Source organism: Amblyomma americanum, chromosome 1 (assembly GCF_052857255.1).
Source record: "Amblyomma americanum isolate KBUSLIRL-KWMA chromosome 1, ASM5285725v1, whole genome shotgun sequence".
In the NCBI taxonomy this organism is placed as follows: Eukaryota; Metazoa; Arthropoda; class Arachnida; order Ixodida; family Ixodidae; genus Amblyomma; species Amblyomma americanum.
In genome coordinates, this window is record NC_135497.1 from 16,874,482 (window position 1) to 16,890,172 (window position 15,691).

Here is a 15,691-nt window from a genome sequence, read left to right on the forward strand (position 1 = left end):
CCGTTCCCGTTTCCCGAGTTGGGAGCTCGATCGGCGCGTGCATTTCTCTGCTCGCGGTCTTCGTCTCTCCATCGCTGGCGGCAGTTACGAGTTATGCGGTCGCTTCGGTTGCAGTAAATGCACCGTGGCCGTCCGTCGTCGGCACGCGACGTTCTCGGGGGCCACGGGCCACGGGCACGAGAGAGTTCTTCCACGATTAATTGTGTTTAACCGACCAGATAACGACCCCAAGGAGGCGGCAATCGATTCAAATTTCCTCTCACCTGCGTGCCCTTTTTGTTGCCCGTGGGATGTTGCCTTGCAGGTGGGCAGGACGTGAGGCTGTCCGGAGGCAAGTGAAATTGCAGGACTCTGCTGGCAGGTAGCATCGGTGTGTGCTGCAGGAATGGCCATTCCCCAAGCGTTATGCTCGGTCGTCAGGTAGACGGCGTTGGCTTGGATCGACAGCCCTCGAGCAGCGAGCCCCATCAGCGACGCTTGGCTGAGGCGCTGCAGTATCTGCAAAAAATCTGCACGAGTGCTCGGGTTGGAGATAATCATCTTCTCCATTGTCGCTGGTTGGAGGCCCCGCTGCAAATGACGCAGTCGATCCTCTTGCGACATCTTGGTGTCAACCCTCGCACATTTGCGATTGTGATAGTACTTTAAAAGGAGGAAGAGATTGGTGCAATGTATACAGTCGTTATGATACAGCCGTTAAAAAGATTATAAAGTACAAAACGTTGGCGGCTCAACACAAGTTTATTACAAATAGTGCAGTTATTACAGAGCACATTTTTACAGAACACAGGGCTTAACCCTCCTGACTTTTTTGTGAGTATCCGGCTGGTTTAAACCTTCGAACCCAGGTACTCCCTACTCGCCGCGGTAGTTAGTACCTGGGTTCCATTCCGGCCACATTTCGATGGTAGCGAAACGCAAAATGCACCCGTGTGCTGTGCGATGTAAGCGCACGTTAAAAAAACCTTAGATCGCCCGAATTAATCCGGAACTCTCCACTACAGCTACCCTCATGGCCCGTTCGTCGCATCGGGTTGTTAAAACCTCAAGTTCTGAGAGAAGCTTAAACACGTACGTTGCGTCGAAGTGCCTTTCGCAATAATTATAATAATAATAATTGGTTTTGGGGGAAGGAAATGACGCAGTATCTATCTCATATATCGTTGGACACCTGAACCGCGCCGTAAGGAACGGGAGAAAGGAGGGAGTGAAAGAAGAAAGGAAGTGAGAGGTGCCGTAGTGGAGGGCTCCGGAATAATTTCGACCACCTGGGGATCTTTAACGTGCACTGACATCGCACAGCACACGGGCGCCTTAGTGTTTTTCCTCCTTAAAAACGCAGCCGCCGCGGTCGGGTTCGAACCCGGGAACTCCGGATCAGTAGCCGAGCGCCCTAACCACTGAGCCACCGCGGCGGGTCCTTTCGCAAACCGCAGAACTATCTTACAGCGGCTTGTCGGCCCTTGGAGTAGCACGTGCCCACTTTTTAAATTCATCTTTGCAGCTAAGGAGGCGCCCGTGTGCTGTGCGATGTCAGTGCACGTTAAAGATCCCCAGGTGGTCGAAATTATTCCGGAGCCCTCCACTACGGCACCTCTTTCTTCCTTTCTTCTTTCACTGCCTCCTTTATCCCTTCCCTTACGGCGCGGTTCAGGTGTCCAAAGATATATGAGACAGATACTGCGCCATTTCCTTTCCCCAAAAAAACTAATTATTATTATTCCTTTATCCCTTCCCTTACGGCGCGGTTCAGGAGTCCAACGATATATGAGACAGATACTGCGCAATTTCCTTTCCCCCAAAACCAATTAATATTATTATTATTATTATTATTAGGCAGGCGCGCGGAACAGAGACACCTTTTTGCTTCCCGACTTAATTGTAGCCGGCATCACAACCTGGCACAAAAGCCGGGGACCCCGGTACAAGGGGGGGGGGGGGTGCACGGGGGCGGTCTCCCCCCTCCCCCCCAACATTTTTTACCGTTAGTTACCTTGCTTGCTTGTTCGCATGTGTGTGTGTGTGTGTCTGACTCACTGACTTTTCTCGCTGCCTTTAAAAGCTTATTCCCCGCAGATTCCGGTGCCCTCAGAGTGTATTTTAAATATGAATATTCTAACTTCTGTGCCTATAGCGTCGTCAGCGGAGTAATTGTAATGCTCAGTTTGGCTGTTTCTTTCCGGAGTTCAGCGCGCTTGAATATTATTTCTTGCGTGTTCGTGCATGGTTTCTGCAGCAGTGATGCACGTCACATAAATTATCGAGCTGTTCAGACTAACACCACTAGTGTTGGACACCGCGCTGAAAGTCCATTGCACGCCGTGAGCCGCATATAGAAAGTCCGCCGGTCTTGTTTTTCTTACTTTTACCGGAGCTTTTCCTCGCGATATCCGCGCTCAACCACCCATGTACTCCGTGGAAGCGTTTCTCGAAACTATTGCCTACCGTAGTGCTGCCGCTCCAGCATTGTAAATTTCGCTCCACACTCCACCCCGGCTGTCCTCTACGCTGCTCGCTCGCGGGGCGCACGACTGACCTTGGAGGGCTCTGAACTCTCCGCATTATTCCCATCTCCTCACATATGTCTCTTATCTCGCGCCTTGTCCTTGACAGCTTTTGGGAAGCTCGCAAATAGTTTCGCCTAGTACGCCGGAAACGCTCGTTTCCGGCGGGTGGGTGAGGGGAAGGCGAAGGTCGCTTTCTTCTTGTCTGTGTCTTTTTTGGGACATTTCCCTTGCTTAAGCACTTTTTTCCCCTTCTTCTGGACCCATGCTATTTGCCTGCACCTTCAGTTTCTTGAAAGAGCAGTGTTTCCTGTTGATGTTCTGCTCACATCCCTTTCACACTTCCCATTTGATCACAGTGAAAGCAAAAGATGAAAAACTGTGCCTACTGGTTCATTTACCTGCTGTTCTTAATCCAGACTTCAAATTTGTGGGCAAGCAGCTGTCTGCCATAGCATAGCTACATTGGCACTTGTGTTTAATGGAGGAATTAGAAAAGAACGAATCATGGGTGGTGGTTAGTATGCAGTTACCTAGAGAAAAGTGTGAGTGGAATAATTGCTATGATCAGATAGAGCTTAAGTCTGCAGTGAAGCTCTGTCCCCATTTCTATCTGCTGCACAAAATTATGCCGCACCCAAAAAGCAGTTGGAACAAAGAACTAGTTATTGTTACCTAAACCAAAAGCAGATCACAAAAGAAAACATAAGCTCAAGAATTTTAAAGGTTCTGGCTTGTCGATCATAGCCAGACATTAAAAAGGTGATTTCATTCATCGTTTGGATTGGCCAGCATAGCAATAGACTAGCAGGCTGTGGCACATTGTTACAAACTGCTGTCTTATTTTGCTTGCATCCTGCCACAGTTGTTTTCACGCATATGTGTTATATAATGTTCGTACCCCTTTGCTGTGTAAGGAGATGCTAATAAGCATTCCTGAAGTGAGGTATGCAAACCTTTAAAATGTATGAAATCATGTTATTTGGCTGTTTTTCAGATTCTCCATTTGGCTGAAATATGCCAATAGGCTTGAACTCCTGGAGACACCAAGGGAAAAGGTCTACAAAACATACAGGCTCTGCTCAAAGCACTTCACGAGGGATTGCTTCACTAGTGATGCCTGCACAAGGCTCACGCATGAAGCAGTCCCTTCCGTGAAGGTGCATGAGCCTCGTCTGAGAGCCTTGGTGCACCTGGGTAAGCAAAATTCCTCTCCCAGTAAATTCTTCCCAAGCTTGATCCCTCAGTATATCCTGTGGCTTTTTTGTTGCAGATTTCTATGAAGAAGGTGCGGCACAAGGTGAGGGCACTATTTTCAGAAAAACCCATCCTGTAAATGTAAGACCAAAGGGAACAATTGCATTCATAGAGGCTAACTGCAAACATCACTTCCCGGGCACAAAACTTTCCTGCTTCAATGTCATGTGGCCATTGTTTCAGTTGCATCAGACTGCAGTTGTGTACCATGTTGTAGCTTAAATTTCTCTTAACCATATTAACAATCAGATGCTGGATAGTGCACTCCAGCAGCAGTGAGGAAAATAATTTTTACAACTCTATGTTTAGTATTCTTGTCATTATTACTTACTGTTCGCTGCGGTGAATAGAGGGCAGACTGCGCGAATTCACTCCAAAATAGCACACAGGGTCAAGAAAGAACACACACACGCACAAACTGCCAGCAGCTTATTGTGACACACGAGGCGGTAATTATACATGAAGTGGCCGCATATTGTGCAAGCATGGAGGGTAAACATTTTACCGGTTTCTAAGGTAAAAATGGTTCTTTGAGGAGCAACCCGCCAGGATATTTAGCGATGCACATGTCACTTAGGCTATCTGATTTCTTCCTGAATGATTTCGGGAATAAGTTTGCAAGCATTAATAGTGGTGACATTGCACGCTTCATAGATAGGTTTGCAGTTTGATTTGTATTTCCTACAATGCACATCAAGTGAATTTATGGCCTCGTGGTTCACAGTAAAGTGTTCGTTCGTGTGTTTTCATTCTTCCTGTGTGCTGCTGCGCTATTTTGTATGTCGCGGTATATTGATCGCACAAATTTTTCCTTTTTAATCGTAACTGCCTACAAACTCACAAAAACGATTTAAGCCCAATTTAAGATCACACTAACTCCCAGCAAGAGAAACCGTTCCAAATAGAACATCAAGGCCATACTGTGCACTGAGCAGAAGGTGCTGCTATGCAGAGCTTGATTGGCTATCTTTTTTTCCTTGTTCGCATAGGCATTGAATCCGCTTCACCACTACAGTCCACTGCTGCACCAGTGGAAGTCATGCTTGGTCACGGTAAGTCTTCCTGCAATCTTGCATAGGAAAGCATTCCTAATGTCTCACTACACCAGTTGGTTTGTTTTCCTTGGGAGTAACTAAGTGGTACCTATATTTCAGACTACTTGCCGTTGCCATCAACACTTGGGCTAGGCACAATTGCTGGTGCAGATTCTGCTGTCCATGACACAGGTAGGTGCACTAAGTCAGGATCTGTTTTACATTACAGCTTGAAATGAAGAACTTTTCATTTGGTTCAGGCTAACCCTGTAATGCAGTATTACTTATGCTGAGGGCTCTGTCATAGCACAAAAAAATAAACATATGTAATTACTTTGCTGGCTGATTTCTTTAGATTGGGAGTGTCTAAGTGGTCGTTTAATTGCAGACGACCCACACTCTTCACGTGCCCCGCAGCTCACTGATGTGCAGACTACGCCCCCTCCCCCAGCTGACGAAGAAGGTAGGTGCAATGCACTAATAGTGCAGTGATAATCTATGAAAATTCAACAATGGACTGCAGCACTATTGCTGCAGATTTGCACGTAATAAATTAACCCTCTGCAATAGCAGCAGTGTGCAATTATGTCGTGGTGTGCAATAATTAGGTGCACGTCGGCACATCTTACTGTACCACTACTTCGGATGCCAGACATTTGTTTCAGAAGAGAAGAAACAAGTGTTAACTTTATGCTCACCAACTAGTATTTCATATATTTTTCTGTGTGCATATGTATGAATGCATTGTTTACGTGGTGGACCCCTGTGTTATCTGTACAGAATTATATTTACAGGTAATTTTTCATTCAGCTCAATGAAAACATTGGATAGCCTTCTCAGGTACTTGTTGTGGAAATTGCTTCACTAGCCTGTTGCTTACCATTCACATACACGCTGCGTAGCCAGGCTAAAAATGTGCACCTGAGAATTAAAATACTTCGTTGAAGCCTCCCACAGTGTGTTTATTTATTTGACAGGTGCTGCCCAAAGCACACCCATCAGAGTGATTGCATCAGCATCATGGGACTCACCTGATTATGGTAAGTACTCAAGAAAACATTAGAATTTATTGCAAACTACAACCTTCCACTTCAATGAAAAAGTATGCATCGGTAACCTTGATATATTCATGATGGGTATCGGCAGGCCCGTAACAGCGTGTAGGTATCGCTTTACTGCACATAAATATTTCTGGTTTTTTCCATTTGCTTAACTCAAGCTTGTCATGAAAAATTGCTCTGAATATTAAGCAGGCAAAACACATGGATAACAATGAGATCCATTAACTATTACCCTGTCTGTATTACGAGCAACTAGTTTCCATTTAAGCGAGGCGTAAAGTTGGTCGCCAGAAAAAACTGTCCCTATCAGCGAGGATCATATTAACGGGGCACGACTGTATTCATCATTTCACACAAAAACATTGCCCTGCAAGTTTGGCAACCTGTAGCCCTGTGACTGCACCCTAATCTTGATTTTGTGAGGGATGTAGATGTAGGTCTCGCTCTGAGGCAAACATAAATATGCTTTTTTTATATATTTTTTGCAGCTGAAGCTGGTCCTAGTGGCCTCAGCGGTGCCAAAGAGAGTGTCAGACAGCCAGTGATGACACCAGCATCAGGAACGCCCAAGAGTCGGCGGAGGAAGGGCGCAGTTGTGTACACCCCTCGCACCAAAAAGCGCTTCGAGAAGTTGCATTCTCGAAGCGACAGGTACCGAAAGGCACTGAGTCGGATTAGGAAAAGGCACGACACAAGGCGAGTAACGCAGCAGGAGGCTCTCAACAAGCTTGAACCGCATTTGCCACAAGACCTTTTTGAATTGGTTAAAGCTCAAATCAGGCTCTGCTCATTTCCGAAATCCAAAAAGCACTGGTCAAAACAAATGAAACAATTCGCTCTCAATTTGTTCTTTCACTCTCCAAAAGCTTATCGCTTCCTCAGAGAAATGCTCCATTTGCCACATGTGAGGACGCTAAGGCGCTGGCTGGCAGACATCCCAATGACACCTGGTATCATTCCAGGTGCCATGGATGCAGTAGAATCAATTACAAAAGATTGGCCACTACAAGACAAGGCATGCTGTCTTTTATTCGATGAAATATCCTTGAAAAAAAATTTGATGTATGATCAATCAAAAGATATTGTAATTGGCTTCACAGATGATGGGAATACTAGGACTTCTCGTGTGGTAAACATAGCCCTTGTTATGGCGGTGTCTGGCATATCAAGAAGTTGGATGCAGCCAGTAGCCTTTGCAGCGTCCCACAATGCAACTTCAGTTCTTGCAATGCGCAAGCTGCTATTAGATTTAATTCAGCAGCTTCAAACCAAAGGTCTTCTGGTGAAAGCGGTCATTTGTGATCAAGGGTCGAACAGTGTGAGTCTGTCAAGAATGCTCATCCATTCTATCCATGAACCATATTTTGTTGTCAACAACCGCAAAATATACTTCATGTTTGACACCCCACACCTAATCAAATGCACAAGAAATAATTTGCGACGACATAAGCTCACCATTGGCTCTGAGGTTGTTGACTGGACACACATCGAAACCCTTTACAAAAAAACTCGTCACATTGATCGGGCCTCCAAAACACCAGTTGAGCATCTCAAAAGCAGATTGGCAAAAAAACTAAAAGAGCAACACATCTACAGGATGCCCTTTGCTGACATGAGAGTGAAGGACGCCACACAAGTGTTCAGCGAATCCGTATCTGTGGCACTCCTCACTCTCATTGCCATTCAAGAGCTTCCTGTTGATGCAAAATTTACAGCAGAGTTCACGGAAAGGATGGATAAGCTTTTTGACTGCCTGAACAGTTCGGCCCTGAAAAAGCAGGACGACAAGTTGCGGTACGCAATGACAGAAGGCTCGGAACATCATGTCTTCCTTGAGTCGTGCATAGATTGGATCGCCCAATGGCATTTTGGTGGTCCTCTGGACAAGCAACCACACACCATCAAAGGTTGGCAGATTACAATCAAAGCCTTACTTCTGCTGTGGACAGATCTAAAGGCAGATTTCGATTACACTCATCTTTTCACTCGTCGGTTGCAGCAGGATCCGTTGGAAAATTTTTTTGCAATAGTTCGTCAAAAACATGGCTGCAATGAGACACCTAATGTGTACCAATTCGTGGCTGCTGTAAAACATATTTGGATTGGCCAACTTTTCAAACTTTCGCAAGGAAACTGCGAAGTGACAACACATGCGTTCCTCACCAACTTGGAGAGTGTTTCTGCAGTATTGTCACCAAGCAGCACTCCAAGCACAAGCCACAGCAGGCAGCAAGGCTCAGGTTCATCTGACTTGCAGGCGTCTTCACAAGATGCCCCTGACATAGTATACGAAAATGTTGTGTACCATGTCGCTGGCACTCTTGTGAAGAGCTTTCTTGACCAGAGAACCACAGAATGCACATGTGAGGGAACACTCCTTGCAGCAGACGGTGGCTCTCTCCATGGACGACACCAATTCTTTGCACTACTCAAGGAGAATGGTGTTCCCGAGCACCTTTTCCAGTCAATTGCCGCAACTTCTGAGGCATGTCTAAATTATATAAAGAAATTGGATTCGGCCTTCAGAAAAGAAATCTCTTGCTGTGCTCATTTGTCCAATGTGTCCAGGAATCTTGTTGAGAGGATGCCTAACCAGCAAGCTGTTTTCTGTTCATTAGGCTGCAAAATTAAATTCCTTAAATTATTCTGCCGCACAAGGCTGCATTGGCACCTTTCCTTTTTAAACAGGAGCATGACGTCAAAAACAAAACAGAGTGCTCCCGCCAGAAAGAGGCGCAAATTAGCCGGCTAAATTCATGAGGCACTGTGTTAGGATATTATTGTATTTGGATTTTTAATGCTGCCTACTTACTACACATGTGCTCTCTCTTTAACTTTTTGTTGTACTATTTATTTTTTATGTATATAAGTATTTATGTACCTGTTTATCCGTAATTCTTCTCCGATTGCACATATACTGTACTGACTGCTTTTGCTCCTGCTGCGTTACTTCTTTTACAAAGTACAAGTTTGCCTTCTAGAAGCCTTGTGTGCCTTGTTAGTATGAGCATTGCTATGACCATTGGTTCTCAAATTAATATTGCTGAATGCTAACAACTTACAAGAGGTGCTAGGGAAACCGTTTTGTTTTGGCTTCTCTTTCTTCCTGCGTGACAAGTATACAGGCTCAGTGCCCTTCAAGGAATGCCAAAATTCAGTTAATGACTGGCTGTATGCTAACCATAGTTCTTATGATCAGTAACAGTGCCATTTGTGCAAAAAGTAAATTTGTGAAGCACACCATAATGTTGAAGCATACATCGATTCAGGTGCTCGCAAAAACCAAAAAGTGCTCTGCGGAACCCAGGAGTTCTTGTGGTATATAACTTGGCAACCTCTGGTCATGGCTTGCCCTCTGTTATGCTGCTGGGAAAATTGGTGATAGCTACAGTTCATTTCATACATAAGGTACAACACAGTGAAATGTACGAAAGTAATCAGCAAGGAAAAATGAAGGGAGGTATGTTATTCCGTGCTTGTTTTGTGGCCGAGTGGTCTGAGGATTGACAAAGCAACAGCGTGTCGTCAGCAATAACAGTGCATTTAATCAAGCTCATGACAAATGCGTCATGTAGTAAGCCTGTAGGCAAAGCATTCACCATGTTTCGCTCACCACAAGGAACGCACTACTTTTTGGTCATGGATGCAGGCAGCGCAAACAAGAGCGCTAGCTTTGACAGCATTGCACCTGATGTATGAAACAGAGAGCAGAACCCACAGGCAGCAAACGCGGACTGGCTCAGGTGCTCGGCTCTGTAACATTTAAGAGGGGTGTACGTATAAGATGAAAAATGTTTGACATGTTTGCTGGTGTCCAATACAAGCGTGCTCGAAATATGCTGCGGTGCTATTTGTAGTTGCTTTTTTTTTCCTTCTGGAAGTTGTAGCGTTTGGGGTTTCACCTTTTGGAGCAACACATGGGTCATGAGGGGCACAATAGCAGCGGCCGGCGCATTACGCTAAACTGTGTGGCGTCCATAAGCGTTTGCAGATACTGTACAGTACACGGACCACTTGCAATTTACCATTCAGTAATATAATAACTGGACATTGTGGTAGATGCAGTATAACGCCACATAGAGAAACATTACTGGCCTGTTACGAACCCTGTGCGTTTTCATTTCTCAGATGAGTTATTTATACGCACGCATATTTTGTTACACCCCAATGTGTCATCGCAAGCTGAATTAATGACCTCCAATTACTGTTCGTCACCAGCCACGGCCACAACTGTTCAGAGAATTTTCATAAAGTCGCTTCTCCACACAATTCTCGGCCTGCCCTGGTTGCATCTTCCTCCCCTTGGTATCTACAAAACAAAGAAACCAAAATAGGGCATGGCAGACGAGCTGTGTCCTAAAGCATGCAAGCCTGTAACTCATCTGCCAAGAGCTAAACGTGCCCAAGGTTACCTAAGTTCTTTTCATGGCATCTGTTTACTAAGTTATAGCACTGCAGCATATTATGTTGTCCTTAGTCTGATGCAACGAGTGAAAGGCTGAAACTTTTCGCTGCCCTTCTCTGTATGTGTGTATGCATAGCCACAGACAGATACATTTCAATACATCTCGGATGTTGTACTTCACTGCTGTTCATCTGAACCTGCACAAAAGCATATGCTACATGAATGTAGCACTTGCTTATATGTACCGGACCTACCTTGATAGTACCTTACCTCTTTGTACCCTGTATATATTCTCTGTGCACTCGCTCATGTGTTCTAGGTTTCCATAATGGAATTTATTAATTTTGATTTTTAGAACGATTGTCACTGATATTGCAATGCCCAAGATGCCTAAAATCACTTTTGTACATCGATTGTCACTACTGATGTTTCCTTTAATAAACTGTTCTTTGGAGAAAACTATTTACGTTTTTGGTACTCGAGCGAGCGCCCTAAGCAGCTGCTAATCAGCCGCGCTGGCCGCGCCGCTCGCCACCATGCACCGTGCTGCCTCAACAGACACATCGAAATGCAAAAGCGGGTAAGCAGATGTCGTAAGTATTTAGGAAATCAAGCGGGAATGCAGCGCGGGAGCAGCAAGTCACCAGTATTTACGAAGCTTGCATCGAGCTAGCGGCCGCCAGCACCACGAACGCGCGAGCAACCGCCCGCAACCAGCCAAGTAAACAAACGCCGCCATATTGGATTTTTCTGGATTGGCTTGGCTGAGCTTGTTTCAAAAAGTTTTGAGCAATTTATGCCTTTACCGCCAACTCCCAGGCACCGCCACCGTCGCATTTCAAAATCGTCCCCATTGGCTCTACGGGAATGTCACACCCTAGGGCGCGGCAGCGCAACGTGCAATTCCGAAACTTCTGCAAAAGCGCAACGAGTAGTCTCGGAACGTGGGAATCACGACTTGACGGTGTTGGACTCTGTGGCTGTGGGTGACATCGGGGACATGTCCGAAAACGGCATCAGCCCGAGAGTACGTGTAACTAGCGAGATGGGATATTCTAACCCCGACGTGTTTAAGATGCCGGTTGGAAGTTTTAGAATAATTCCGTTGCATTCGGAGGTTAAGTCAAGTTTTGTTTGGAAACACTTTGGACATTTGACGCGCCTCACCGGGGGAAAGCAGACGACCTTGGAAGTGACTACTACTGCGAGAGCTGCTTGACCAAATCATCAAGGGAGCTAGGACAACTCAAATCCGTTCGAATCGTGAGTAGAGCACATTTGGTTCTTTATGGAGCTAAGGTATTAAATTTGGTCGTAGCCGTTTTATCATTTCATTGTGAGAATTTACATATTTTCCTCTTTCCTCCGTAGCTGCTAGGTTAAACGCTACGCGAGCACAGTAAGCACGTCCAACATGCAAAGACATTTGATGGATGCCCACAAACTATTATACAAGACTGCAAGAAGGGGGCAGCTAGGGCTGTGGCGACGGTGAAGGATTTTTTCCAGACGATTCACAGGCTCAAGACGACAACGTCGTCCAGAAAGAGCTCGCTCGTCAGAGACCTGCTACCGTTTAACATTGTGAATGGCGAAGGATTACAGGTGGGTGACAGCTGTAACGCAGTTTATACGCTTTCCCTTTATAATGTTACTGTAAGTGTGAACGAAGAGTGACCATTTCTCATCTGTAGGACTTCCTCATAAAATATGAAGTGATCAGAGAGCTCCGAGAACTCCCCGACCGAACGACGTTGTCGAGGGCAGCGCTGCATGATGTGTACCGTGCCATGCACGGACAGGTGAAGAAAATAGTGACTGAGGAGTCAAGGTTCTGTGCCGTCACGCACGATCTGTGGACCGACAGTTACAGGCGGCGAGCCTACATCATGTTCAATTGTCACTATATTGATGGTACGTTTAGCGTGGTGTGTTCAGACCCCTGATACCAATAAGCGCGTGCCTCAACCCATGTACTAAATTTCGGCGCGTGCTTCCAAAGTACTTTTCTAAAGATTTCATTTACCTTAAACTGACGTGCACTTTCAGACGAGGCAAAAAAAAAAAGCTTCATTTCTGCTTCTATGTCTAAAAATATATTATATCACGAAAGGATTAAATGAGTGCATTAATACTGGGCGAGTGTAGCGAACGCTGAAATGTGTTCAGTTCTGTGTTCCTCTCCAGCTAGTTGCACGCAGTGACAGGATGCTCTGCGCGTGCAACCTCGGACGGTTGCATACAGCCGGGTGTCCCCACTCTGGCTGCCGTACAGTGCAACGGCCGCTCGATCCACGGCGGACTGGGCAGCCGTTATAGTACAGTGTACCGCGCGCGTTACTTATGTTCTTGATAGGACACGCCGCGCGCGGGGCTTGTAAATGTTTTGTGCGTGAGTGCGATGCGTGGCTGCGTGTGTGTGCGCGCGTCCCCACGCGCCGATTGACGGCATCACGTGCGTGCTTCGACGCCCACCGCCTGCAAGCGGACTCTGGCCGCTCGCACGGCTTGTGAATGTCATGTATTGCCGAGCCTGCGCGAGCGGTCGTAACAGTGTGTGTGGTTGCGCCCGCGCCCTGAAATCTCGGACATGCGCGCGCGGGCGCTATGCAGTCAGGGGACGCCGGCCGGCAGTGCTAAGTTATCTCGGTGCTCGGACAATCGCGGGCGGGCGTCGCGTTCTTTGTACAGTGTTTTATAACAATGCCTCTACCCCTGTCCTCTCTCCCTATCGCTCCCCTTTTTTTATTTCCTCTCCACTCCCTGACCCTTTGTTTAAGCTCGCCGCAGCTCACGTGCTTCAGAGTTCGATAGCAGACGCCGCGGCTGGCACGCATCTTTTCCTTTTTGTTAAACTATAAATCACTAAGAAAAAAAAATTGTTGGTGAGGAAAGCTGCGTACCACGCTGTTTCAGACTGTAATGGTTGCTGTTTTCATTCCAGAGAACTTCGAGCTCGTGTCATTGACTCTGAGCATGAGGCACATTACCAAGAGACATGCAGACGCTGCCATCATGAATGAGTTTCAAAGGTGCCCTGAAGAATTAGACATGGTGGGAAAGGAAGTGTGTGCAGTCACTGACGCCGGCTCGAACATGAGGCGCGCAGTGAGTATCGCCCACACGGAACATCACCTGTGCGTTGGCCACGGCCTGCACAACCTCGTCATCGAGGACGGATTTGGAAGTGTCCCGAAAACTCAACACTTTACTATTCAACTGCCGTGACATTGTGAAAACTGTGCACTACCGGGCCTCCGACCTGGAGGAGATGGCGGACTCGGAACAGAATGCGGAAGTGCAATCGTTGGTCAGCACAGCCGAAGCGCTTGAACATGACGAAAATGATCCTGTACTTGATGAAGGCTGTCAAAACAGCGACCACGCATACAACGCCGCTCCAGTCACAGTTAAACTGGACACACCTTGCAACCAGGTGGCATAGCATATTAGCTATGTTTGGCAGCCTCGCCGCGAATAAGGCTGCGCTAAGGAAGTTGTTGGCTCGCATAGGGCGCCCGTGCCCTGGTTTCGAAGCGAGCGTCTCGCCTCACTGCAAGACCTGTCCGGAAGCAGCATAGTTCAAGAAATCAAAGGAGAGATGCTGAAGAGATTTGAACACAGGTTTCCTCTGACAGATGTCGTGGTCACGGCATCGCTTCTCGATTTCAAAATCTAAAAGCTGTTGAAGAGTATAAGACAGAAACATCGAAACTTCAGTTTCTACCGAACCAGGTGTGTCGCTATATCAAGGGATGCGACATCACAAAGTCGACTGAATGCTACACGCGCCCTTACGACGCTTTGACGTCCTTAGCACGACGCCATTCTAGTGCGCCGCAGCAGTGGACCAACGAAATCAATGCCGAGCGCACGCGCACTTTTAAGTAAACTTTGAGCGCAAGTGAACGACGTGTTAAAATTTTGTCAAGGGGCTCAGAACGAGCTACCATGGCTTTCATGTCTGGTTGAAAAAATTCTATGCATCCCAGCCACGAGCAGCCCGAGCGAGCGAGTGTTCTCGGTGGCTGGTCTGGTCCTTCGGTCTCGAGGAGCTAATTTGCGCCCACTCGGGGTGGATAAACTCTTGTCTATTCATGACAACTACAGTCTCTGCAAACTTGCCTCTGAACGAAGCTGTTTTGTACACTTATTGTTTTGTTGCCAGTTTGTTAGTTTCTGATATGCTTATGGTGTGTTCGCCACGCAGCCTTTTATCTACTTTCTTCGTCTACTTACATGGACCGTACAGTGTTGGTTTGTCAGTTCTAACAATTCCAGACTGCGGTCAGATATTCCACACATGGTGAGGATTGTGGTTGTGTTTCTTTTATCGTTCTCATGTTCAACTCTGGCCCGCGCTTTTCTTGAGCTTGAATATATGACGCGATTCATTATGTTAAAACTATTTGAAAACATTGAATTTGTGTGTCTGTTATTTTATTTTTGCACAAATTTGAAACGTGCATTGGGTTTCGCAAATAAAACATTTCTACATGGCTACTGCATAGTGCTGTTCTTTGTAACAATTATATATATATATATATATATACCTATGAAGGGAGCGAACAGTCACCGAAACCAAGGTGCATAGGGGAATGTAATTTTTTTTTTGTTTAATGTGTTGTGCTGATCAGTGGGATAATAATACTAAGATTAATATATCGCTTAAAGAAAATTACTTATAAAGCAGCAGAAAAAACAAACATTGGGCAGTCGTCGCCGTAGCTCAGTTGGTAGAGCACCAGACGCGATATTCGGAGGTCGTGGGTTCGGACCCCACTGGCGGCATGGTTGTTTTTATTAAACAGCGTGCGCTAACAGGAAACTTGGAGACAGAGGAAAGAAGCGCAACTTCCAACTTTAATGACAGGAAAGGATGCCAGACGCTCTTTTATATCTGCTGGGGTGAGGGTGTGCGGTTGTTTTTCTGTTGCTTTACAAGTAATTTTCATTAAGCGATAGATTAATCTTAGCATTATTATCCCACTGATCAGCACACAGCACATTAAACGAAAAAAAAATTACATTCCCCTATGCACTTTTGTTTCGGTGACTGTCCGCTCCCTTCAAAGGTGTATATATATATATATATATATATATATATATATATATATATATATATATATAAAGATCGAATGCAACTGTCACCGACAGCTCTACTCAATTATAGAACAGTTTCGATATGCAGGTTAAAAGGTTTAAAACTTTTTTCTGGAAATAATGCTTATGAGCAATGACTGCATTTATACTAATCCGCACTTAGTTTATCCAACCTAGCTATTGATGAGCTAACAAAGCGGGCAAATTTGTTTTATACCCTCAGCTGGAAAACTGTTCACCTGCTGCAAAAAAAAAAAAGTACTTTAATTCTTTCTTATTCCGAGAAAAGGCCGTTAAAAGAAAAGTTACTTCGAACAGTTAAGTGGT

General features: G+C 45.8%; 2 protein-coding genes and 1 long non-coding RNA gene across 3 annotated transcripts in view; 2 read left to right on the plus strand and 1 right to left on the minus strand.

Moving 5' to 3' along the window:
- The window catches only part of LOC144118418 (uncharacterized), a 97,823-nt gene extending 97,274 nt beyond the window's left edge, over window positions 1–549 (minus strand). Inside the window, exon 1 of the mRNA XM_077651390.1 lies at window positions 264–549. Within this exon, the coding sequence (XP_077507516.1) occupies window positions 264–549 (286 nt within the window). The remainder of the gene's footprint in view (window positions 1–263) is intronic.
- A 2,824-nt stretch (window positions 550–3,373) lies between these two features.
- Window positions 3,374–7,811, plus strand: LOC144118522 (uncharacterized). The gene is made up of 7 exons (XM_077651464.1): window positions 3,374–3,804; window positions 4,751–4,813; window positions 4,916–4,987; window positions 5,184–5,258; window positions 5,773–5,835; window positions 6,345–6,832; window positions 7,806–7,811. The coding sequence occupies exons 2-7, from the start codon at window positions 4,801–4,803 to the stop codon at window positions 7,809–7,811; spliced, it is 717 nt and encodes a 238-aa protein (XP_077507590.1). The 5' UTR covers window positions 3,374–3,804; window positions 4,751–4,800.
- Window positions 7,812–11,149: 3,338 nt separating this feature from the next.
- On the plus strand, window positions 11,150–14,750 carry LOC144110395 (uncharacterized). The gene is made up of 3 exons (XR_013309830.1): window positions 11,150–11,524; window positions 11,633–11,866; window positions 13,206–14,750. It is a non-coding gene; the product is annotated as an uncharacterized LOC144110395 (long non-coding RNA).
- The last annotated feature ends 941 nt before the right edge of the window (window positions 14,751–15,691 follow it).

Coding starts and splice junctions, on each gene's coding strand:
- LOC144118522 (XM_077651464.1), top strand. Junction 4,988..5,183: donor TTCTGCTGTCCATGACACAG/GTAGGTGCACTA, acceptor GTTTAATTGCAG/ACGACCCACACTCTTCACGT. Junction 5,259..5,772: donor TCCCCCAGCTGACGAAGAAG/GTAGGTGCAATG, acceptor TTTATTTGACAG/GTGCTGCCCAAAGCACACCC.